General features: G+C 43.5%; 1 protein-coding gene across 1 annotated transcript in view; it reads right to left on the bottom strand.

Annotated features, from left to right (window-relative positions):
* The window catches only part of LOC144822970 (uncharacterized), a 334,437-nt gene that overhangs the window by 300,534 nt on the left and 15,989 nt on the right, over positions 1–17,914 (bottom strand). Inside the window, exon 2 of the mRNA XM_078681057.1 lies at positions 1,807–2,151. Within this exon, the coding sequence (XP_078537183.1) occupies positions 1,807–2,151 (345 nt within the window). The remainder of the gene's footprint in view (positions 1–1,806; positions 2,152–17,914) is intronic.

The following is a 17,914-nucleotide window of genomic DNA, read 5'->3' as shown; positions in this document are numbered from 1 at the left end:
AGCAGGGCAGGTTCCTGTGCATTCTTCACCTCCATGCTTTGAGATTAAACAGCCAAAGCGGACTGCCTTCATTCTCACTCCCAAGGGTGTATATGTCATCTTGGCAGCCAGACAGCCTGCAACAAAATGACTATATGTCTGCAGTAGGGACAAATTTGTGGTTTGGTGCGGTCCTCGTCAGAATAACCCATTTCAAGCAAAGGTAATCCAAAGTACTGCTTTTTGTATTGTCCTTAGCCGAGCAAGGTCTTGCTTTGGGCACAGTTAAAGGGTGTCTGTTGTGGCTTTTGGACTTTTTGCAGTTGCCGGATTAGCCTTCTTTGTTTAAATCACCTGTTGTGATATGTTTTAAATCATTTGCAACATTAGTTTCACCCTCTTCCTTCATCACGCATTAGTGGGCTCTTAACTTGGTCCTCATCTTCCTCATGTGTACTCCTTTTTAACTACTGCTTCACTGCCCTCTACGGCTTCGTACCCTAAACACAGTGTCCCTCATCACCATGACATCAGTGCAGTGGGTTAGTGTGATGCAAGCCCTCTCTATCAACCCGCCATACACTACTTTCTTCCCAGACAGGCTGATCCTGAAAACCCCAGCTTCCATTCCACCAAGTGGTGACTCCTTTTCACATCAGGCAAAACATCACCATATTGGGGTTCTTCCCTTCACCTCACCCCTGTAAGGAGGAGAAGAGTCTTCAATGGCTGTATTCTAAAAGGGCTCTTAGCTTTTAAATTAACACTGTACCAGGGAATATTGTGTGGATGATAAGCTCCTAGTAGAATTTGCTGGTGAAAAGAAAGGCAAGTTTGTACATAAGGGGATCATGTGTTGGTAGTTCGTGCTCTGCATTAAAATCTTCTGCGCACTTGCCAAGGAGCCACCCCAGAAAGTTTGTGGACTCATTTCACCAGAGTCAAGGCTGCTACCACTACTTTGGCACATGGAGTGATCTGGATATTTCTCGGTGTACTATATGGGTGGCACTCCACACGTGCATAAAGCACTACAGTCTGGACAGTCAGGACCATCGAGTTGGGCATTTTGCCAGCTAAGTCCTGCAGGACTTCTTGGTTTTAGACAGTTCACAGACCCACCACCGGGGAGGTACTGCTTTGGGATCTTTTCAAAAGGTGAGGAATCTGCAGTAAGAAGTATCTATCAAAAGAGCAATTTACTTACCTTAGGTAACACTCTTTCTGGTGGACATTCTACATTACTGCAGATTCCTCACTGACCCTCTCATTATCCCTGTTGTATGACAGGGCTCTTTTTCCACTTAAAAGCGTCACAAACATAGAAATCTGCACAGTGGTCAAGTCAATTTTCTATTGGACTCTGCATCTTGTGGTGTGGACAGCTTAGAAACAAACTGACATCAGCGCACGCGAGTGTCACCTATATACGGGTCCGCACGCCACTTCCAGAGTGGAACAACATTGATGCTGAGCCGCACGGCACCACCTACTAATGTGCAGGGATACTGCTTAAACAAGTTTCCTCTCTATCCAGTCATAAGCCTTAGGCATATTCAAAAGTTGACGAATCTGGGGTTTGATACAGTAGCTACCAGAAAGAGCGCTATAAAAGAATGAGAAGTATTCAGTTAAAATGACAGGGACACCAATGCAAGAATTTGCTGAAAAAGACAAGTTCCCGCATGTCACTCAGGCCACTCCAAAACATGAATTACAAGTTAAGCCCTACCACCCCAACTATAGGGTTGTATAGATTTTTATGATATCATTAATAAAAATAACAGAACAAAGTATGTTTGCTTGATAAATACTTATTTTTTTTACCTGAAACTAAAAGTGTTGAACCTCCAGCTGCTCGGTGATCTGGTGCGATAATTACATCACATCTGTAGTATCCGTCATGATTAAATGTTACGTTCTTTAATATTAGAGTCATATTCTTTTTGAGAATGTTCTCTTCATATATCTCTGTGTTGTTCCAATTTTTAATTAGGTTTCCAGCTTCATATGAACAAATGGTTTCCTCACCAAAGTTCCACCGCACACCCAATTTTTCAGACTGAAGAATATCGTTGTAACCAATCAATAAACACTCAAGTGCAACATCTTCATGAACCAAAACGTTCAAAGGCTCTTGTCCCATCTTTACTTTTATGTCACTGTCCGATTCTGTGAAAGAAAAATAGCATGAATGTAGTTATCAACTGAGCAAGAAACATGCTCAAATGCAATTCCTCTTATCTATTGAAAGTTTAAACTATGTATCATAATTCAAAGTTGCCTCCAAAAAAAAAAAAAAAATAAAGCAATTGTCCTAATGTCTGGGGACAAGGCTCACACATTTTTGATTGACATTTCAAGGCCTTATGTCCACAAAACGAAGGTTTACATTTACGTTTTGTATTCACAATATATGAATCTACCACGCACAGTATGATTTACTCACACACAATATTGCAAAACAATGCTGTTTCATTACATAGGAAGAAATCTCTTTAGAGCAGAGGTCTTCAAACTTTTTGATGCCGAGACCCCCTTGTCAAATCTTTTTAGGTGTAAGGACGTCCTTCTGACAAAAAGTTTCTAGAAACTGGTACTCCTCCTCATCAACTATCGACAACCATAAATGCGCCTGTTAGACCTGGCATCTTTTGGCATGATTCCCCTGTTTTTTTCCTTTCTGACATCCTAGTTTTGACTCTTTTTTCTGGTTTACTGTCTCTGTGCACTTTCTCACTGCTGTTCAGTGTTAAAGTGCAAGTGCTCGTATTGTAAATTGTATTATGGAACGGTGTTTCCATGATTGGCATGTTAGACTTACTAGTAAGTCCCTAGTAAAGTGCACTGAGGGTGCCGGGGCCTGTAAATCAAATGCTGCTGGTGGGCCTGTAGCACTGATTGTGCCATTCACCAAAGCAGCCCTGAAAAGGGTTTTCAGGCCTGCCACTGCAGTGTGTGTGTGTGTGCAGTTTGTAACTGCCATGTTGATCTGGCAAGTGCACCCACTTGCCAGGCCCTATTCTTCACTTTTCTTACATGTAAGTCACTGCTAAGTTAGGCCCAAGGTACCCCTGTGTGCAGGGTGCGATGTATATTAAAGGTAGGACATGTACTGGTGTGTGTGACATGTCCTGGCAGTGAATTACAGTGTGTTTCATTTTTCACTATGGAAAGGCTATTTGTTCCACAGGATAGAATGGGAGTTTACTTACAACATCTTACAAGCATATCTTCCCATTGGGACAAGATAGAGAAATGGGTTTTAGTATGCTTGAACTCAGAATATAAAAATGAATCTTTTAGTAAAGATGATTTTTATGTTCTGTGTTTGGAAATAGCACTTTTAGAAAGTAGGTATTTTGTTGCTTAGCTATCCTGTGTCTCTCTGCTGGGTTTGTGGATTGACTGTTTGGCTTTGATGAACATGCACATGCCCAGCCCCTGTCACTCCAGACAGCCACTGGGGGGTCAAGGCATGTCCAGCCTGTCCTGGAAGAGTGAGGGCTGTGCTGAATGGACCTGGGCTGTATTTATATAGTGGGCGGAGATTTCCTGGCACCTGAATGGGCCTGGTCTGCCTTGGACAATGCTGTCACCACCTCCTGCCAGGAAGCTGGGCCAAAGAGGATGGAACTGGTTTGGGCTTGTCACAGGCACTCTCTGCCCAAAAGCACAAAGAGAAACGGAGTATAAATATTGGGGCCCAGACTCCAGAACTGTGGAACTCGCTGGAATCAAGGAACCTGCCAAGAAGAAGAGCTGGAAGAACTGCCAAGAGGAGTACTGCCCCTTTGCTGTGTTGTTGCTTTGTTGGGTTGGCCTGCAGTTGCTGCTTCTGCCTTGGGCAGTGAAAGGACTGGACTAAATTTCCTTTACTTGTTGCTGCATATCTCCAAGGGCTTGAAGTAGAGCTTGCCTCCTGTTCTGAAGTCGAAGGGACCGCAAAGACTTCACCTACCTCTGGGTACCGCCTCTGGAACCGTGGATTCAGTTGCCACAGAGGGTGGAAAGCAACCGACTTGTCACCGACTTTGTCGTTGACTCCGTCGCTGACTCCGTGTCCCGAAGGTAACGCAGAGGGCACTGCCGCATCTCGCACTGCAACCCTGGTCTCACTGATGACAACGACCGTCGAATAGCTGCTGCTTGCAAGTGACCTGTGGCCACCGCACTCTGCACCACCTCGCTGCACTTTGCCGCCATGGTCTCACCGACGCCATCGCTGACTTCGAAAACCATGACCGCACCCTGGCTTGGGAGCACTGCTCGCAAGTCTTTGACACACCGTCCCGTCCTACACCGCAGTCTGGACCAACCAACACCAGCTCCCCGCAACTGGCACTATCACCTGCACTGTGATCTGTCAGCACAGCAAAGAGCACCGTCTTCACCCCGCACCTCAGCCCTTGTCTCACTGATGCAGCTGGATGACCGTCACCGAGCCGAACAAATCTTTGTCATCACAAAGAGTCAGACTGCTCCCAAGCAACCAAAAACACTTACAGATTAACTAATAAGGCACATTTGCCTTTCATTCAGGCAAGCAAAGCAGCTGATAATGATCTAAATTAGCCTTCCCAGGGCAGGAGCGCTGTCTTTTTGCAGGGACAAGTGAAGGTGGGAAATCTGCAACCCCCTTCCCAGGATTCCATGACCCCCCTGGGGGTCGCGCCATTCACCCTTTCATCCTTCCATCCATACATCCATCCTGCATCCATCCACCCTTTCATCCATACATCCATCCTTCATCCACCCTTTCATCCATCCATCTACCCATCATTCATCCACCCACCCACCTTTTCACACATCCATCCATCATTCATCCATGCAACCTTTTATCCATCCATACATCCTTCATCCATCCACCCTTCCATCCATCCTTCATCCATCCACCCTTTCATCCATACATCCATCTTTCATCCACCCACCCTTTCATCCATCCATCGACCCATCATTCATCCACCCACATTTTCACACATCAATCCATCATCCATGCAACCTTTTATCCATCCATATATCCATCCATCATCCATCCACCCTTTCATCCTTCTGTCCATACATCCATCCTTCATCCGTCCACCCTTATATCCTTCCATCCATCCATCCTTCATCCATCCACCCTTTCATCCATCCATCCATCCTTCATCCACTCACCTATTCGCACATCCATCCATCATTCATCCATGCAACCTTTTATCCATCCATACATCCATCCTTCATCCATCCACCCAGCCGTCCTTCCATTCATACACCCTTTCATCCATACATACATCCTTCATCCATCCACCCTTTTATCCATCCATCCCCCCATCATTCATCCTTACACCTTTTCAAACATCCGTCCATCCTTCATCCATGCAACCTTTTATCCATCCATACATCCATCCTTCGTCCATCCATCCACCCTATCATCCTTCCATCCATACATCCTTCATCCATCCACCCTTTCATCCATACATCCTTCATACATCCACCCTTTCATCCATACTTCCACCCATCATTCATCCACCCACCTTTTCTGTGCCTCTCTCATGGGGGGTAGTATCTCTCTGCGTCTTCTTCCTTCTTCATCTCTCATGGGAGGGCATCTCTGTGCCTCCCTGCTGGTGGTGGGGGGGAGAGGGGGAGAGAGCAGACAGGCTGTAACAACATCTCACAGTGAAGAACAGACTCTCAGGCACATTACCCCCGCACAGGTGCCAGGTATGAGGGCTCTTGGGACTTAAACCAATGATTTATGGGACATGTCGGGGGCCTTTCACGTGCTTTACTGGCGGGACCCACAGCTCCAGGCGCACAACACCCATTAAACTCAAAGTGCTACAGCCTCCTCCCCCAGCCACCCCCCCTCCTCGTGTATGTGCGCCCGGCTGAAACAGCTTCACGTACACACACAAAACCACACCGGAGTACTTCACCTGTCTTTAAAAGACCTTTTGCTTGTTAATGAGGCTTTAAAGTTTTTCACCCCTCGGCGTGAATTAGGCCTCCGCCGTGAGCACCCTCAAACCAGCCCAACACCACCTGCTCTCGACTGGCTCTTTTATGTGTGTACAATGAGCACAGCAACGCTGCGGGAACCTTTAAAATATGCAGGTATGGCGCTTATGGGCAAACCACGCGTTTCAAGGCACCGCACGCTCTGACAGAATCTGCGACCCCCCCTTCCCAGGACTCCACGGCCCCCCTGGAGGTCGCGCCCCACAGATTGAAGACCTCTGCTTTAGAGGGACATGAAGTGAGCATCCCAGAGTAGGACTGCCATAAAATACTGGTGAACATAGAAAGCCTGCAAGTATTCAAACGTGTTGGATGCATTCAATGGATTTTGACCTCCGAGTAAATAAAACTGTTTCTGGCGCAAAGCCTGTGGTGCTCTCTCACATTACCTTTAATTCTGTGTATTTGATTACTCAAACATAATCAAAATGCAGTGGCAGCAGTACCATGATGTTCATATGATTTCAAGTTCATATTCTAGTATTAAATTTAGCAATCGGAAAGTTCAAAATAGTTCCACTCATGTAGGATAAGTCAACCAGTTCAGCCAATATATTTTGCGATCATGAATAATAATTTTTCGCATCTATTCTCTTACTTTTCCTAACCTTGTATAACTGAGGAAACAAGTCAAATTACAATTTAAGTTTGTACTTGCTCCTCTCATAGTTGTCTTACATCCGGTATAACACTGGACAAGCCAATTTTCCTGCAGCCGGTGTGATCTGAATCAATCACAAACTGGTGATTACTTTATGCCACGGACACAAATCACTGGGATACAGTCATGCACCAGTAAGCTGGAGCACGTCTGGCTATTAGCCATCTTCCTCCATACACAGTACATAGCTATATGTTTCCAACTTCAGGGGGAAAACAGAGAAGAAGTAGGAAATAGAGAAACACCCTCTGGACTGGTCCCACTTCTGGTTGAGACTTGAACCACTTCAGGACATGCTACCTCCTATTTGACATACTTACAAAAGAGGGTTCTGGCCCTTAATCAGTAAGGCCGAGCCAAATATTCATAAGCAACAACAAACATGCCAATACTGATAGTTTTCCATTAGGGCACACGTAAACCGATCAATGTGACCCAGAAACGGATGTTTAAATTTCTATTTAGTTTTATTTTTGAAACAATTCACTTCATTATCAAAAAATCATCAATGTATACAAGCAACACAGATACACTATTACAAACCCACAACCACAATTTTCAAAGAAACATTTTCAAACTTAAACAAGAACACAGCATGACCTAAACAACACTTAGAACGTACAACAGATTATGACAAATTTGAACATAATCAAAGACAAGACAATGTGAACACATAAGTGGAACAACAAGACAATGTTGCCCAAATAGGTTTGATTGTATAACTTAAATATTTCAGCCTTTCATCAGGACAAGGAACACCCTTACAGAAAAAAGAAAAACAATCAACAGATCGCCTAGTCTGTGTAACATCATTTTGCCCCAATACCAATTTTCTAAAAAAAAAAGTTATCCACCAAAACTGCCATTTGATCCAGAATCTGGACACGTTATTTTCCACCCCCTCTCCCATTTCCCCACAAAAAGGAAAGCAGCATTGGTAATCAAGTGATCTGAGCTTTATTACCAAGAACATCACCTAAAAATACATTGCGTGAGAAATTATGCTTACCCACAATCACGGGTCACCACAAGTGAGGTACCTGTGTGTGCTGCGATCAACTATTGAAGGTTCCCTTTTTCCGTATAAGAATGTCAATTGGAGACATGACACATTCACTAACTGTAAAACAAAAAATGTAGTCTATGGAATTGTGTGCCCTTTTCCCAAACATTATATTGGAAAAACCAATCAAGAGGTACGGCAACAGATAATACAACATAAATCAAGAATGCGTAAGAAAGTGCAGACGGCCCCGTTGGTCAACCACTGGATAAATAAGAACTATGTAGAGAAATACCTATCATGGACTATAATATCTAAGATTGAACAAGATCCCGAAGGAGGTAATCTAGACAGACATCAAATCCAAAGAGAAGCATTGCTGATTGTAAAATTCAATACAGCAGCAGATGGACTAAATGATCTATCTGAAATATATAAATGTTAGTAGTGGTTTGGACTCAAGTCACCCAAGAGATACGTCCCGAAAAAGGTCAACCATCACACTGGGGCGCTTCAAAATAGTCTTAGAGCCATACTGGATGATAGTTCATTAATTAATTTTTTCATTCATTCATTTTATTTTTTCATTCATTCATTTCTTCATTTTTTTAATAAAGGGGAGCAATTAATGCATATGTAATCATTCCTTTTATAGATCCCCCAAAAAATCCATGTCGGTCTCCATAACAACCACACTTCAATATGCCGAGACTACATTGCCCAGAATCCTTGGAGGCAGGCCAATTGACGTGAAGACAGCGGCAAACATCCGGAAGTTCAAATACACTGCAGGAAAAACATTGGAATCGTAAATGGGGAGCCAGAACTGTTCGGATCCAAAGCAAGGAAAGTGTTAGCAACTGCCGATTAAGGACTGGGAGAAGAAATCATTCTAATCACTGCAAGTGGAGTTCTATCCTGAATGTTTATCCATCTGGCAATACTACTAGCTACACTACTGTCTGTGCGGACACCTCAGTAACGCTTCTGTAACACGACACATCCAGTCAGACAATACCTTATACCATACAGCAGATACAAAGAGGTCATCACATTCTTATTCAATAGGCTAGTATGACGACACAAATCTGTCAAGATTGACAGACTCGACAACCAAATGTTTCTGGCAAACAACAATCTACCATGGCTTTAACAATGAAGAGTTTTCCACTCTAATAGAATCCTTACAGATAAATTGGGGAAGTAAGGCTTAACTTCTTCAATAACTTATATTAAAACTACAAAGTAGGTCTCCTGTCAAACTGCTGGAGATGCACAGGGCTGCACTGTGAAGTACAGCATGTCTTTTGAGACTGCAACAAAGTAGCTCCATATTGGTCAGAAATATGGTATACCATGACTTCAAACTGAGATTTCCTTATCCCCATCTTGGCCTACTTGGTCATTATACATGATGTATCATATATTATCGGGACCTCCAATCAAAAGCAGAGGTCGATTGCAACCTCGGCGGCAACTGCCAAGCTCTGTTTACTAAAACACTGGAGAACCACAGTACTACCCACACACGAGAAATGTTTATTTGAGGGTCAACGCACAGCATCTTGTGAATGCTTTATTTACAAAGTAAAGGACCAAATGAACATATTTGAATCTATTTGGGCTGTAGCTCCAACAAATGATAATGCTAGACCCCATTTGAGGGGGCTGAAGGGATCACAAGTCAATGAGGTCTGCTGACCTTCACAGTGAGGGCTGGAATTGTAGGCCTCTGATGTCCAAAGGTCCGTACAACTGCAAACTGGGATAAGTATACCACCTCAGCACTTAATTCTGTGGCAGAGATAGTGGGCTGTCATCGGCTTCTCAGGGAGGTAGTGTGAGGATTTGCAAACTTAAAACTCCACAATCATCCACTAAAGGAACATACATTAATACATACTTTTAAAATGTAGTAACATACAAGAAATAATAAACTAAACTAAAGGAATTAGCTCTAGGACTACTCACCTTGGAATACTGCCCACTCCTTCCGTTTACCCAGGAGCCCCTCTCCCTCTAAGGCTAGCCAGGTTAGAGTGTCTATAGAGAACCAGTCAAGGTTCAAGTGCTAAATACTCCTGTTCAGCATAAACCGCAATGAGTTCTCCCTCACAGTCTTCTTTAGAGTCTTATCAAATGCAGATCTAAGTGTTCAATTTGTCCCTGGCAGACAAATGCCAACATGGGTCTTTCTTCAGCCTCACTCCAACTTCTGAGAAGAGACTGGTTTTTGCAGGAGCAACTTCTGTCAATCCAGGTAAGACACAGCGAGAGGCGATAGTTGCGGCTGCCATCCAAGCCCTCCAGCAAGAAAACAGGTACTTGATGTTACAGAGGTCACACAAGATGGCACAGGTCTCTCTTAGCTTCTGACCCATTTGAGGGTCACGTGGTGGTACGTTGCAGGTGGGCCACACCCCCTGAAATGGGGATCAACAGTTGCACAAAGGACAGTGACAGGAACACTTCTTGATCAGAGCAGCAAGATCCGTTGCTGGAGCACGTCTTGATCACTGAGATAGGGAAAACCACGTGCACACTGCTCATTCAGCTGCAGTCGCGCTTCTTGGCACAGCGGTGAGGTCGCACAATGCCAAACTTCTTAGCACAGAGGCAACGTCGGTTACAGTCACACTTAGCAGCATGGTGGACTGCATTCTCAATTCTTGAATGAAAAAGGAATGTGCTTCTGCTACTAAAGTAAATAAAAAGTACAATGTAACCAAATCTATTATATCCTAAGAACGAATCAACAATAGTTAATGAAAGAACTATTTTTAAAGTTGATAGATTTGTAAGAATGCTATGTGCATTTTACAAAACTGAAACAAAACAGGCATATTTTCTCAAATTCATTGTATATCGAATTTTTAAATCCAGACAATACAAACAGTCCGCAAAAAGAAAAGATACCATTCACCCGTGTAAATAGAAACAAGTAAATAGCAGGAAAATACTTAAAAAACAAGCTTAGCATTTTCCTTCATTGCAATGATCCGCTCATTGTTCACGATACATCAGGTTAACAGAATTAGACACCAAACAGATTATATAGAATTCACATGGGTATATAACTTGGGTTAAATTAAAGAAATGTTGAACTCCACTTTGAATGTCTCGTTAAGAGTAAGGACCATCTGTTTAAAGACATGAGGTTAATCCATTTGAGAATAATTGGGTGGAAATATAACACTTTTCATAAGTGTCCTTTTAAGATCCTGCTTGCCTTGACTCAATGTGTCGACACGCTTTGACCCAATGGATTTTTGCGTACCCTTAACACAAAGACTGGTGTGCTTAGTCTGGAAGAAGCCGGAAATGGGTATAATTAGAATCTTGCCACACATATATTAAGGGATTGGGTGTTGACAGTCTTGAAAAAAAGAGTTCTTTGGCATTCTAAAAGCATAATTTGTAGACTGGGACCAAGGCTGGCATGTAAACCTAAACAGGGCAGACATAAGGCTGTGATAATAAAAGAGACAGGGGTTGTCGTTTTAAAGTGGAGGTGAGGTCACTAAGCCTGGAACACGTATCTTGGGAGGTAACAATACCCCAGATGGTATAGAAGAAACTAGCACTGGTCATATTCATTCTGTTAGGAGAGGTCAGAAGCAGAAATATTTTCTAAACCGGAGATGTTGAGTTAGTAATCTATGGATCATATGCTACTTGATGTAGTAACATGTGACACCTGGTAAGATCGGCTTAACTAATTGGGGAAGATGGTGGCAGTCAGAACGTTTGTGCAAGACCCCATAGCACCTCACTTTAAAGACAGAACAAGTGGCCAAGACAGGGAGTAAGGGCCAGATGTATGACGAGAATTAGCATGTGCAAGCGTGTTTGCCACCCGTTTGCGCATAGTAATTCTGATAGGGCCATGTACAAACACTATTTTGCAACTCGCTATTAGGAAGGTGCGTTCCCTTCCTAATAGCTAGTCGTAAGCCATGTACCTATGTTTTGCGACCACAATTGCAGTCGCAAAACACTTGCAAATAACCACAATCTTCAAGAAGGTGCTAATACAGTCACAAATGGGGACCCCTTCCCCTTTGTAACTGGCTCTGAAATATTTTTTAAGGGCAGGAAGTGGTCCAAGGGACAACAACCTGCCCTTCAAAAATGAAACAAAAACTTGTTTTTTTTGTTTTTTTAAATGCAGCCCGTTTTCCTATAAGAAAAACTGTCTGTATTTGAAAAATAAGCATAGGTATAGCCAATAGGTCCCGCCTTTGGCATCTTATAAGTGTTTAGTCAGAGCTATTGGCTATGCCAGCGATTTAAACTATGTTGTAGAGCAGTGTGGCTGTTGTGCAGCATGTTGCAAAGTTATAATAAAAAGCATTATAAGCATTTTTGTTACCATATATATAATTATTAGGATATTATGAATCACTCAATGACCCTTTATGCGATTTCACAAGCAAAATACATTTTTATACAGTTGAATACCGCCAACAGTTTCATATTCTATATCAACCTGCCATGGTTATGTTTTCCTTGAGGTTAGAGAAGCTCTCTGCTTTTTAATCAAGAAGGACCCTTGCGCATGACAACCCTGCGTCCCTGCTTAAGGTGTTAATTGGCTGAGGAGAGCCTGTAGATTTTCCTGTGAAGCAGCGGGCTGAGGAATGTCCGCATTTTACAGCCCCTTTAATAAAAGCGGTGGGGGCAGAGTGGAGGGAAGAAGGCTTTTTCCTGAACTGTGAGGGTGTGTGTCATTGAGGGATGCTAGGGGGGAAATCGGGCAGCGAGATTATTTTAAGTTTAGTATGCACAGGTGTTAGCCAAAATCTGTAAGGGGGGCCCGCAGTTGAAAGCTTGTTGAAATGTTGCGCCGATGGCCTCCACTTCTCTGTCTTTCTAACGAGAGCAAGAAACACAGAACAGATTCTCTCAGACTTCTGAAACACTGCTAGAAAATGAATTGCATCAGGAATCGTTTGTAAGAGTAATCATCCATAAAACAGGTAATACAGAACAGGTAGCAGCCATTATGACCCCATTATGCCCTCGAGTAAATGTGAACACGTTCACTAAGACAAAAGTACTCATTGTATCAAAAGTGCCTTTATATAGCGCTTACATTCCCCGACGAAGAGCTAGAGTGTTTTAACAAATCTTGTCGAGTGTTCAAATGGGAACGAGATAAGTGTTCGAGCCGCTGCCTTTACTGTTGGACACAACTCGAGTGGTCATGCACAAGGACATTTAGGACCATTTTTAATTGTTTGCTGCCCACGAAATGTTGTTTGCGTATTACCTCAACTTTAAAAGCAATACACTCCTTAAGGCGAGTTTATCACATGTTTACAAACGCAGTACATTACGAGGTACACAAGCATGAGAAGCGAAGTTATGAGGCGCGTGTAACAGAAGCATCGTATGTGAGGTGTAAAGCGAGAACCTTACAAATACGAAAAGCTTGGCAGATTGGGGGGAAAGAAAGAAAAAGAGAGAGAGAGAGAGAGAGAGGGAGAGAGAGAGAGAGAGAGAGAGAGAGAGAGAATATATTTTATATATATATATATATATATATATATATATACACATATATATATATATATACACACATACATACACACACACACACACACACACACGAGAAGTCCGATGTGGAGCGGGAAGAGCACACGGATGAGGAGCATAGTTAGATAGTCATTATGAGATAGATGTGTGTGGGTGGTACTCAGAAGTGGTGTTTGCAAATATCTCCCTCGGCCTCTCGTACTGTGTTTCTTTGCAAACTGTGTGAGAAACGCTTGCAAATTAGAACACTGCACGAGGTCACAAAAGAGCAGTGCATGAGATGCTCACAAGCGCAACAAACTCAAGTATGTGGGAGATTTAAACACTTGAATCATTTTTAACGTAATGCTTGGTACAGTGTGTGATCCTCACAAACATGGGTAGCCTTGCGTAGAGTATGAATAGAAACAGAAGTTCATTAACATAGAAAACTAGTGTGAGGTTCTAACAAACGGGTACTGTGTGTGTTTTACGACACAGGTGAACACTGTTGTGAGAATACAAACGTGTAGCAGAGGCTTATAAACACAAGTGTGAGATTTTTGGCAATACTCGACGCTCAGAATGGGCGAGTCGAACGCTCTTGAGACACCTGGTGTGCGCCCGAGATGCCCCAGGGATGAAACATAAGGTGGAGGATGTTCACATATGAAAGAATCCTAGTGAGAATCTCCGAAACATAAGCGTGTTGTGTGCGACTCTCAAAAACAAAGTGTCTGAGATGAACACAAACATGCAAGCGCGAGAATCAGGGTGTGTGACATGTACACAAACACGTGGAGCCCGGTGCGTTAAATGTGTAGAGCCCGGAAAAGCACAGTGCGTGCAACACTCACAAACAAGAGCTGACCAGCCTGCCTTCTACGCTGGGTAAAGAGGCCGGTGTCGTACACAGAAGCTGAATGCATGAGTAACACGAGAACAGTAAAGATCACTAAAGACTTTAGATGGTAGGCCACAGTATACTGATATTCGTTATCCAATAACTCAAGCAAGCACTTGCAAACATTCTCTTGCATCAGCAGTTACATCAAATGCAGATAATCAGGCACATGAAATCTGTTGCAGTGAAATTGCAGCGTGTCTTAGCTGTGAGCATTCACAACATTTGATGCAAAGTGCAACATCCACAACATTTGTAAACATTCCAGCTGTGTCTCAAAACACGAAATTTAACAAGTAATGAAGATAACATTCAGGCTGGCTTCCAAATGACAAAGCACACCACTCGTAAGCAGTATTGCTCACCAAGTCTTGATGGAGAAATTCAGCGTAAATAATATGATCTGTCACAAATGCCATCAGTGTATTTAAACATTAAGAAAAACAGCTCTTTAAAGGATGTGTGGCTGCAGATGGGCTGGCGCACGCAAGGCTTAATGAGCCTTGACAGAAACCCACATGGCGGCTGCACGCTTGCACACACACGCAAGCTTGAGGCCAGCAAAAGCCTCTAGTAGCACTTTGAAAAGCCCCTTACTAAAAGTCGAGCAAGCAGCGCATACGCTGCTCTAGGCTCGACCTAAAAATGCTTTATTGACACGCAGTCCCAGACATGGAGGTCTGTTGAGCCCATCAGGCCACCATCCCTGGCAGAGCTAGCCATTCCCAATGGGGTCGCGAATTGCGAGTGGTTCATTAATATTCATGTGCCTCGCATTTTGCAACCCCATTGGGAGTCACTATCAGTGTCTCTGACACTGTTGTACATTCCAAATTGCGACTTGTAATTGAGCGCAAATTGCGAGTCGCAAATTGGAATGGTCATACATCTGGCCCCAAGTCTCTGGGAAAGGGTCTGTTCTAATGGTGGCAAAGCATATTAAGTTGTGCTGTGTTTTATGTCAGAGTGCGCCTGCTGTAGGAGGCTGAATTCATGGCGATCGGGTGCACAGGCAATGTACATGCGGTACATCACTGGGTGGAATTATGGGAGCCACAGTTTGGGATAAAAGAAATTGTATTAGACATGCGTGCTGTATGTCCGGAGGGAAATGATAGGACCCATGGTATGGTGCAAAATGTTTTCTAGTTTACAAAAGGCTGATAATTATCTGGGGCAATCTGTGTACAAAGGTGGGCTTTATAAAATGTGTTGTTTAGATGTGTTAAATTACCATATTCCCTTATGTCTGTTGGCAAAGGGATAAAGTCAAGAATTGCTGCAGTCACTTCTTGACAAAACAATGAGGTCAGCTGAAAATCTGTGATTCTGGCCCAATATCGTTATACTGGGGAAACTGGCACCCATCATCCCCGAGGCTCACAGATCACCCTCTTCTGTTTTCCTTCTCTTGACATACCCAGTGGCGTAATACAGGCCCCGCATCCCCCGCAGTGCGGGGGGCCTCAAGCTCAAGGGGGCCCCCTCAGCACAAAACTCTGGGCGAAGAGATCCAGATTTAATCTGGAAGGGCCCCTCACTGTACCTTGCAGGGGAGCCCCCTCAGGTTTTGTGACGCCAGTGAACTTACCTGAACAGCACCGGTATCTTGTTGCTTCTGGCTCTACCTGGACAGTCACACCTCCTGCAGGTTTGGCAGTCACATTTCCTTTGTCAGTAGACAGCTGGCTCTAGTATGTTTCAGTTCAGAAGAACAGTTTCTTCCAACAAGGCAAGACTATAGGTGAAGTTCTATCACTAATGGGAAGCTGGCTGTCAGGCAGATACCAGCTCAGGTTACAAAGCATTCCTCTGAGTACTCTGCAGAGCACTCCATTCCTTGGTCAAAAAGAAGTTGGAACAGCAAGTGGGTTGGTGGCTCCTAATTTTATACATAAAACACCAGCAGGGGGACTGCAGTCCACTGTCCACAATTTTTGAGTGGTTCTTCTTTCAAGTGTCCTTTACAAGCAGGTCTCCAGTCATAGCCCATGAGTACAATGTTGCCGCGCACAGCAGGGTTGTCTCTAGCCTGGAGTAGAGACAATAAAGGCCTAAGAGGTATGAGCTTCCATCACCTCTTACCATTAGCTGCACAGAACCGTCATCATGGAAAAAAAAAGGCTGGGCTTCTTTCACATTGAACAATAGACACTGCAGTCCTACCTTTCAACCTCACCATCTACCATATGTCACAGCTACAAAAAGAAGAATCAGCAGCTCCTCTCAGCAAAAAGCCTTCTCAAAATTCTAAAGGAGCCTTGTCTCCTGTCTCCCACATCCAGTGTCTAGGTCTCCTCCATCAAGCTTCAGGAATGCCAACAATGCACTTCCGCTGTCTGGGAAAATAATCTTACATCCATCTTTTCCACAGGAATAGGCCAAAGCTATCTTAAATAGATCTCAAAGGTCTCGGTTACTCTGGCTCACTTTTAGACCCAATGCATGGACCATAAAGGCCATATACATAAGCACACACAACATACACTTGGAATGTTAGCTCTAAGAGCTGAGGGGTGCATCGAAGTGAATCTTTACTCGAGTGAGCAAGTAATCCTCGACTACAGATACACTGATAAAAAGAAAGGTCTGGTCACAACTAATAATCAAAAGGCACATTATGCTACCACCGACCGCTCTTCATGCTAGACTCCTGACATGGGCAGTAGTCTGCCGTCTGCGAAATGAGGGAGACTGGATGCACATTGCCAAGTCACAGGACAGGCCTAGGACCTTGCCATTGCCTAAGAATATGCCTATGCCACTGCACACAAGCTAGATAAGTGTGAGTCTAGGGTAAAAATCAAAACTAGGGTAGAAGATACTCGCATGCAGGCAGTCAGTGCATGGGAAACAACTGTAGACTAAGCAGGGGACATTTCAATCTCAAAAGATATGCTTTGAGACATACCATGCCGAAGAGAATGCTCCTGAACCTGACTTTCCTCCACATGCTGATCGGATAATATAGGAAAAACACTCCATGGTTTCTGTCACATACAATACATGGCTACGGTTTCTCTGCACTAGTTAATATGTAGGATACTGCTAGAACAAATTGTAAGCAGCAATGAACAGCAGTGGTGGGCGCAGGTAAAATTGACATTTTGACCCCTAAATGGACAAATCCACTGGGGACTTCATCAGGTCAAGCATATGGTAGTCACCTAACCCCGATAAATCAGAAAACAAGTTTCGGTGAAAGATGAACCCCCTCACATTTCTTTCTGGTCCCAAGGCTGAAGCGGAAGCCACTGAGTATTCTCTCAAAAAAAGTTTGTGACAGGATAACGAGTCTGGTGCGCGTTCAATCCACCGAGCCTCATATGTTTGTTCTGATTAAGACTGCAGAGGATGTATCTATTTAGGGGTCGAAACGTCAACCTCACTTGCACCCTGTTACTCTTTACTGGATACCCACACTCTAAAGTTTTTAACATTGTGTTTGCCATTGTTTTAGTTTGGAAATTCAGGGGGCTGGGCAATCTGTACATATGGTAAATACCGTTGTGTACTGTTTTCATTGCAATTGCTATGGCTCACTGATTTTCACTTTTTACTGGTACGTCACTTAGGAGTACCTGTTTGTTTTTTGTATACAACAAGATGATCAGACTCTTGTGTGAATGACTGAGATTATAGAATTGAAACATCTGCACTGTGGTTGGAAGAATTTCTGTAGAGAGTATAACATTGATTGATTCTTCCATTCAGTATAAAATCATCCATGACTGTAGAAGTATGTTTGTTCTGAATTCTCATTCTGGTAGAACACTTGTTTTTTATGGCTTTATTACCTTTGTTCTATGGATTAAAGGGTGCTCCTTTCTTTTGCGGGCATACTGCC

Source organism: Lissotriton helveticus, chromosome 3_1, assembly GCF_964261635.1.
Source record: "Lissotriton helveticus chromosome 3_1, aLisHel1.1, whole genome shotgun sequence".
NCBI lineage: Eukaryota > Metazoa > Chordata > Amphibia > Caudata > Salamandridae > Lissotriton > Lissotriton helveticus.
This window is presented reverse-complemented; position numbering and strand designations above follow the sequence as displayed.